The 8948-nt window shown below is 43.6% G+C and overlaps 1 protein-coding gene across 1 annotated transcript in view; it reads left to right on the forward strand.

Annotated features, from left to right (window-relative positions):
* Positions 1-7322, forward strand: part of CCBE1 (collagen and calcium binding EGF domains 1) — a 105607-nt gene extending 98285 nt beyond the window's left edge. Inside the window, exons 9-12 of the mRNA XM_017727559.1 lie at positions 525-664; positions 746-781; positions 1733-1768; positions 3304-7322. Of these exons, the coding sequence (XP_017583048.1) occupies positions 525-664; positions 746-781; positions 1733-1768; positions 3304-3537 (446 nt within the window). The 3' untranslated portion in view covers positions 3538-7322. The remainder of the gene's footprint in view (positions 1-524; positions 665-745; positions 782-1732; positions 1769-3303) is intronic.
* The last annotated feature ends 1626 nt before the right edge of the window (positions 7323-8948 follow it).

Raw genomic sequence — 8948 nt, forward strand, 5'->3', positions numbered from 1 at the left:
CAGAAGTTGAAAACAATATAAAGCAAAATGGAAGAACAGAGCCTTTTTTGCCCCTAACACACTGGCTATTGCACTGGGCAAAAGAGGCACAGCCTCCCACTGGAAAGGGCTTGCTTGTGTCAGTCATGTAGATGCCAATGACCCAAAATTCCCATGAGTCTTCTGAGGCTTTCTTTTTATGAGATGTCCCTCAATTGTGATTTGTTCTTCCTTGTGTGAAAATGAGGCATTTCTGCTTTTGTTTTCATTCCCAGTCTATGTCCCTAAGCACCTGGCAGACTCAAATTCTTGTTATACACAAGATTTAATTGTGTGGTCATCTCTTGTAGCTACTGTGGCAAGGGTTAATGTTGTGTCAGATGGCTGCTGATGTGCAGATGCAGATGTATTGGTTGTGCTGTCATGGGTTTGGGTGTGTTAAAGTAACCACGCCCTTGGGTCTTTAAAAAAATGGTTGTTCCCCACTTCTTGATGAAATATCCTGAAGGCTTTCCCCAGCAGGTAACTTTTGCTTTTGATTTCAGGGGCTCCAGGACCTAAAGGGAGTCAAGGAGCTCCTGGATTACCTGGACCTCCCGGACAGCCAGGCCCTCGCGGATCAATGGGACCTATGGGCCCATCTCCAGACATTTCACACATTAAGCAGGGCAGACGGGGCCCCGTGGTCAGTATTCTTGTCTCCTGTCATGCACTGCACAATTGCCATTAGCTCCACAACTTGTGAACACTTTCTTTTCTCTTGCAGGGCCCACCTGGTGCCCCAGGGAGAGATGGTAGCAAGGTGAGGAGAGGTACTAATTTCCATAAGACGGGCTCATGCACATGTGAAGTGCAGGCTTGCTAGAGAGACCCTACACACTTGTAGTCACACCCTTACACCACCTCATTTCCTCTGCTAAGATGAAAACATCCTGTTGTCCTATTACTGGGGTCCCTGCCGGCTCTGTGGCTCACAGGCATGAATGCACAGACGCATGGATGGCTTCAGTAATATTAAGCTGACGTCAAGGAGTTGAGAAGGGTCCTTGCTTAGAGTTCCACAGAAGGCACTTTATTGCTACAACTTGTGAAGGGTTCTAGAGGCAAATGACCCCAAGCACGTGACAGCTCGAGCTTAAGTACAGGGCTGTGGCTAACACCAGGAGCCAACTGGGGAAGCTGAACTGGGGTACATTGACATAACCGAACAAGGCATCCTGGGAGAGGCTTCTTTCCCCCACCATAACCACTAAGTCTTTGGCATCAGAAACTGTCTTACCAAGAACTCTCTCTGTCTCTTGTACCACAGGTCAATCAGCCACCACATTGTCCCACTCCTTCATGTCACCCTTCTGCTGTTTTGTGTTTGCAGTTCCTAAAATCTTGCAAATAGTCCTGTCAGGTTGCATGTCACACAGCATTCTTTTCTTTCTCTGCAGATTTTTTGGCTTTTCCGTGAAGAAACTTTGATGCTTTAGCCCTTGTCATTCACTGTGAATTCTTCCTGTTCATGATTCACTTGTTACTGTCCAGGAGAAATATCAGAAATGCCCCACTCTTCTACCACTAGAATAAGCAACAATTTTATTGCATTCCTCCTTCACTTCCTTTTCTTTTTACAAAGAAACACGAGCTGATGATTTGGGATCTGGGGACAGTAAGGGAGGCAAATGGTGACTTTTTGCAGAGGCAAATGGTGACTTTTTAATTTCCTTTAGTCACAGCAAACTAACTGAGGTGTAATTGATTACAGGGGGAGAGAGGAGCACCAGGACCAAAGGGGATACCTGTAAGTATTCCACACAGGAGGAATTTCCACAACAGAATCATGTTGACTACTAACTACAGGTCAGCCAAAAGTTAAAGAAAAAAACTGTGCCAAGAGAACAGATAATTTACATACACAGAAAATGTTGTTGGAAACAAAGTAATTGCCTGTTTTCATCCAAATGTTTTTTCTTACAAACCTCTTCCCTTACTGGGTGTGTGACCAAAGGCCTGTGGTTGCACCTCAGCCTTACAGTGGCACTGAGACACCCTTAGAAGGCAGAACCACACAGGGTGCTACTTAGTACAGTTCTAACCCTGCTCTCAATGGGAATTTGATCTCTAGAACCTTTTAAAATCCTGTCCCTCATCTCTCTCGGATTTGTGAAACTATAGGTTTTGAGTTCAGAAGAAGGAACGAGTATTGACAATCTGTTTTCAGGTGAACTTGTTTAAAAAAACTCTGGGGTCCCCAGCACAGGAAGGACATGGACCTGTTGGAGCAAGTCCAGAGGAGGCCACCAAGATGATTAGAGGGCTGGAGCATCTCTCCTATGAGGAAAGGCTGAGAGAGTTGGGATTGTTCAGCCTGGAAAAAAGAAGGCTTCAGGGTGACCTAATTGCAGCCTTCCAGTACCTGAAGGGAGCCAACAAGGAAGATGGCGAGGGACTATATACAAGGGCATGTAGTGACAGGATAAAGAGGAATGGCTTCAAAATGAAAGAGAGCAGGTTTAAATTAGATACTAGGAAAAATTCTGTACTGTGAGGGTGGTGAGACACTGGCACAGGTTGCCCAGAGAAATTGTGAATGCCCCGTCCCTGAAAGTGTTCAAGGCCAGGCTGGAAGGGGCTTTGAGAAACCTGGTCTAGTGAAAAGCATCCATGCCCATGCAGAGGTGCTGGGACTACATGATCTTTAAGGTCCCTTCCAATCCAAACCATTCTATGATCTATGAATTTACTTACAGTATTTTCTCATTGGTGGAGTTGATTTTTAAGAGTGTGCCCAGCAGGGTGTGCTCACTATTAAACAGCTTATTTTACTGTGTGAAGTCAGCTAAAAAGAAATAATGATTTTCTAAAATTAGATACTCTCTGCATTGTAATTACCAATATACTAAGTAAGTGATGGACAGCAGCAAGGTTATCCTATTGAAAAGACAATTGCCAAATAACAGCAGTCTTAAAAGAATTTGTTGATTACTCATTCTAAGAATGTAATTTCTGTCAGTTTAATAAACAAGAAGACAAGGAACCAAGATTAATCTCCTCTATTCCCATGAGGTGTCAAGATACTCTTATGAAGCAAAGCAATTTTTAAGTGACAAAAGGGCTGAGCATCTTGTAAATGTAGGCTCTGTCTGCGAAAACATTTGATTCTTTTGAAAATTTTTTCCTGAGCAAAGTCGGTTGAAAACCAGACCACTGGCTTTTGGCAACTGGTATGAAGCAGTATTTTACTGAACAACCCTTGCAGGAGTAATTCTATCAGACAGTTTGAAAACTGTAAGAGCAAGGTGGATTGTTATTAATGGCAGTGCCTTGTGACTGCAGGGCCCACCGGGTTCATTTGATTTCCTATTGCTGATGATGGCAGACATCAGAAACGACATCGCTGAGCTGCAAGACAGAGTGTTTGGACACAGGACTCATTCATCAACAGAGGAGTTTCCATTACCTCAGGAATTCACAAACTATCACGACACAGTGGATTTTGGATCCGGAGAAGACTACAAACCACGGGCAACATCCAGAAACACTAGGATACAGAAGGCAGACCATCCTTAGCTATGCCTACTGAAAAACAAAGCCTCTTTAGAATTCTTCTATATAAATAACTGCACTGAAAATGTAATATGTATATATATATATATATATACACACATATACATATATATATATATACATATATTATTTCTGCTTTTCCTGAAAAATGCTGCCTGTACTGTAGCTTTCCTGGTTCATGGTAGCCTCCTTGCAGAAATTCCGTATCGCCAAGCCTGCACTGTGCATTGTACCTAGACTATCAAAAAAACCTTCTTAGCATATAATATGATTAAGGCATGCTCTAGCTAATAACACAGACCACAGCATTCCATCCGCCTACTTTGCATTCTATGTCCAAATGACCCAGTACCCAAATTTTGCCAGGGACAGAGGGTTAGCTGAACATCATCCCTGAATGATGTCAGTAACAAATACCTTGGTCCATAGTTACTTTACGAATGCAAATAAATTATATCACTGAACTCGAGTCTCCAGCTACTGTCCCCAGGCCTAGGAGAGTGTGAGAAGTGGATCCCTGTTTCACAGTGCAGGCCACCTGTAAGTGAGACGTGTCCTCTATTATGCCTCATCATGGCAGAAAAAGGCAAAAAAAAAAAAAAAGTTGAAGGGTTAAACAAGGGTGCTGCTGCTTGATCTGGAAATTATTTGGCTTTGTGTTGCTAGAGTATCATTCAAAGACAGTCAAAAGATGTATTTGTCTTAAACAAACACTACTTTTTCTTTACCATTGTCCCACTCCTCAGTGTGAAGGCCAGTTTTCTTTCTCAACAGATTCATGTCGGATACATTACACAAAGATGAACAAGATAAAGGGGATGTTTAAAGCAGGAAACCAAAATGAATCAAGCAGGCTTATTGGCAAGCACAAAATATATCCCAGCCTTGCAGAAAGAGTCCAATTCTGACATCCTGCAGGTGCAGGTCTTCCTTGGTGAAATTCTGAAGTCTGAGTGAAATCAACACCAGAGAGAAGGCCTCATGTTTGCAAAGAGCTTCCATCTGTTTTGTTCCTCTGCTGCATGAGACCAAACTAAATGGCGTTCACCAAACTGGAACACAGAGTGGCAGCATGTTTGGCTGGGTGTATGAGGAGTGTGAGTAGGTGCAGGAGTGCACATGACAAAATATTTCAACTGGTACGAGGATGGCTAAGGTGAGATACTGCACATGGGATCCTATATTATGAATGGGGATAAAAGGGAGTGCCCTTTATTTACACTGGAAAATTGGATGCACAAGTTATACCATACCTCATGGATGATGTATGTTGCCATTTCTTTTGGATTACCACAGCTGCTGAGGACTTTGCCATGCTTAGAATATAAAGGAGTATATTAAGCACAAAATTTCAATGTTGAGTCTGTGTAGCTGCTACTTCTACAGTATGTTTAGTGTTCAGTAGTGTCCATGTTACAAATGTAAAGAAAAAGTTGTTATTTTGCCATGTTTGCCAGGGCTTGCATGTTCTAGTAAAATAAATACAGGTGAAAATATAAGAAGGGCCTTTTCAGATAATATATAAAGGCTTGGATTCCCTTCCCTTCTCTGGGCCAAAAGATAGTTGGTGTAATCCTGACAGCATCAGTACAGGTCAGGCTGTGTAAACAGCTGGCTGTCTAGCCTTTTCTATAACTTCTGTGTGTTCTCTTAAGAGGATGTGCTCATTCCTGTAGCCGTTTCCCAATTTCTCACTGCCACTAAGCCACAAGCAAGGGCATTACACAAGTGTTCTGTATTTCTTTTCATGTTATATCTGTATCACTATTTACAAAGCAATGCCTAAGTTGTGGGGATAGCTGAAAAAAAATTACAGTGATCTCACCCTGTGGTCCTTGGGCTTCTCCTCTGTCTGGGAGGAGCTCTGCCAGCAGCTGCAGATCCAAGTAATCTTGTGAATCACATAATAAGGGAGACCTGAAGAAGGAACCTGTGGCCAACAGAGGGACGGTCTTATATGCAGCAGGCTCGATAAAACCTGAAAGACAGTATGAACTGAGGCATTTATGTCTTATTTTCTTAATTTCAAGCAGGCAACGGAGTATAAATTACATCATTTATAAATATGCAATTTTAATTAAATTTGTTAAATGTCAAATGTTACTTTTAAATCTAGCAAATTATGGAACTCTTGCATATGTTTACCACTGCACCCTGTTGGATCAGGCTGGATCCCACCAGAGAATTAGTAGCTGCAGGTTTTTGACCATGAGATACTGAATGATCTAACTTACATTAGATGAGTCACTTCCTAAGTGACTCATTTCAACTAAATTCTATTGCCCTCTGCCCACAAGGTGATGTATTCTAAAAAAGGCACTTATTTTAGTTTTAAGTTTTGCTTTTCCAAATAGAGACACATACCAAATGAGAAGTTCCCCCAGTTTGACCATCAAATTCAGGAAGAGGTGACAACTGCCCTGCCGTGTGTAAGTATCCAGGGAAGGGCTATTCTGAGACTGGACCAGAAAAGCAGGTAAAATACATATTTCACTGTAAGTACAGAAAGTTGTCCTAGAGGTTCTTGAATATAAACATAGCACATATTTACATGCCTTTCTGAGTGGAAACCTCAGTGACTTCCCTTTCATTGGCTTTCACATTGCTTGCTTCATACAAAAAAGGTCACAGAACATGTTCCTTGGGTTTCCCCTTGTCCTTGCCCTCCTCTGTCCAGATTTTCTGCCTCAAAACTGTTTGAGTGTCAACAGCAAGGAGAGGACACTATGGAAAAGACAAGTCCACCCAACACGACATAGGAATTCAAGCAACAGCGAGAGTCCCACTGAGCCCAGCTGGCTGGGAAGGGTCAGCCTTCGGTCTGCATGCAGCTGAGATCTTTGCATAGAACTTTCTCATTTCTGATTAACTGTATGATAACTCATAACACATTGTATCAGCAACATTTCATTCAGATTTTGCTGTAAACACATAAAGGCTTAGAAAAGTGTCATTTTCTTCAGCATACCCAACATTTCATACAGCCAGAGCAGAGGAATCATTTCCAATCTTAAGTTTTGTTACTGGTAGCCAGAGAAGACATAACCTTGCAAATTATTTATTACTCTGTGGCTCCAAAAATAACAAACTCCCCCAAGAATCCAAAACAAGAAAGTAGAAACTTCTACAGTTGTGGCTAGTCTCATTACTAGGCTCATGCACATGACAACTTTGTTTCATATAAATGATATGTATAATTTTATTAGAAAGAAATATTATTTTGATGTTAAGACATCAAGTTATAAGCAGAAGGATAATAAAGAATTTGTTATTTTATTAATATTAGAAATATATTTAATGGAAACATTTGCAAGACTGTGTAGTGATGAGAAAATTCTGATTGTTAATGGGTTTAACAAAATCATGAATCTTGAAAATTTTTTTCTTTCAACACTGTGCCAGGTACATAAAGGTTTAGTCTTTCTTACACAGCTGTAGTTCTGACACACAAGAACTCCTATATAGTCAGAAATTAGGAAAAGGAGAGGAAAATTGATTGTAAATGGAATTAGGGTAATGCCTGGAGTTGCTGTTGGCATCACAGCTTGAAGAGCCTTCTGCCTAGAAGTATTTCAGGGTTAATGTACCAAGTCCCAGAGCAGCAACAAAAGATGGGGATGGGGTCCAATTCTCTGTTAATTTCACATTAAAAAACCCCCATATGTTTGTTCCTTTTACACATTCCAATAACTATACTGTTCACTTTATTTATATATGAAATACTAAAATGTGTATAAGATGACTGTGATTTTATGATGTATTCGTAATAACAAAGATATTTTTTCTTACACTGTTGGTAGCTGCTTTTTTGTTACACATCGCCCTTTCTCTGAAACACAGTGATGTTGGCTTGAAGAAACAGATGGCAGGAAACCTCCTTACGCTGCCTTCTAGCATTTTTCTTGGAGCTGAACAATACTGTCTTAGTTCTTTGACTCTGGGGCATGTGCTCTTGCAAGCTAGGGTGGGTTTCAGTCTTTACGGGAATAAAGCAGACAACCACCTCTGCTCTGTGGACGGATGGTGGCTCCTGTGCCACATCAGGACTACATGAGGTTGGATACAGCAGTCCCACCCCATGCTGCCAGTGTGTGCAGCTTCTGCACATCCTGGGGATGCAATACGGGGGTCCGGAGCTGTCTGGCATCCCGCCACCAGTGATGGGGAAAAGAGGGAATAATACACAGGCTCCATCAGGCCTTGCCTGCCCCTCGCACGCACCCAGTGGAGCCCCTTCCCACAGCCCAGGAGCATCCTGCAGGCTGTGTCCGACAGCTGAGGGGCAGCGAGGAGCCCAGCTTGCCCCCTCCTCCCTGCAGAGCCCACCCTGCCTGCCCAATGCCTCAGGGGCAGCCGCAGGGTTGGCACCCTGCCGGGCTGGCTGTCTTCCCTGGCAGGATCCGACTCCACCACCAGGATGCAGGATCCGACTCCACCACCAGGATCCAGGATCGCCGACATGCGGGTAAATGTGTAAACAAAGTAAATAGTGGAGGCAAAAAAAAATCTATTGTTAGCAGATCTAAGAATGAAAAGGCAGACAAAGGAGTTCCCAGTTTTACTGGGAATCCTGCTAGTAGTATTGTTCCGTGATTGTATGATAACAGAACTGTCAAGAATTCACGAAAAGCAGAATCTCAGTTACTTGATGTCTGTATTTGGGGAAAGCCAGATGGTATTCGTATGACATGATGATGTCGTCCTTTTAATTTTAACCAGTTACACAGCAGTGTATTAAAGTTAGGCATTTTAAAATCTGCCTGTTTAATTAGCTCATCTCCGATAGTTTTAAAAAGAACTAACAGAGGACGGCCGGGACAATGGATCGCCGCGGCGCGGCTCCTTTGCGCCCGCAGCCACCTCCCAGCTCCGCCGGCTCTGTCCCGGCTCCCTGTCCCGGTCAGACGGCTGCGGGCTGGACTGCATGAGGAAGAGCAATGCCAGCAGCGTGCGGGAGGTGATCGTGTCCCTCTCCTCAGCATGGAGGGCTGTGTCCAGTTCTGGGCTCCTCAGCGCAAGAGACGTGTAGCTCCTGGACCGGGTCCAGAGGAGGGTCACAAAAATAATTAAGGGACTGGAGCATCCTTTACGAAAAAAGGCTGAGCGAGCTGGGCATTTAAGCGCCTGTCAGTATCTGCAGGGAGATGTCAGAGGATGGAACAAGCGCTGCTCGGTGGTTTCCCGCAATAGGACACGAGGCGACGGGCGGAAGCCGATGCACAGGAAGTTCCACCTGCACATGAGGAAGAACTTCTTTGCCGTTCGGGTGACCGAGCACTGGAACAGATTTCCCGGAGAGGCTGCGGAGTCTCCCTCATCGGAGGGACTCCTATCCCGCGTGCTCCAGGACGACCCTGTTCGAGCAGGGAGGCTGGACCAGGAGTCCCGCCGTGTCCCTTTCCAACCCCACCCGT

The sequence above is a fragment of the Corvus brachyrhynchos genome, unplaced genomic scaffold, assembly GCF_000691975.1.
Source record: "Corvus brachyrhynchos isolate BGI_N302 unplaced genomic scaffold, ASM69197v1 scaffold140, whole genome shotgun sequence".
NCBI classification, from domain to species: Eukaryota; Metazoa; Chordata; class Aves; order Passeriformes; family Corvidae; genus Corvus; species Corvus brachyrhynchos.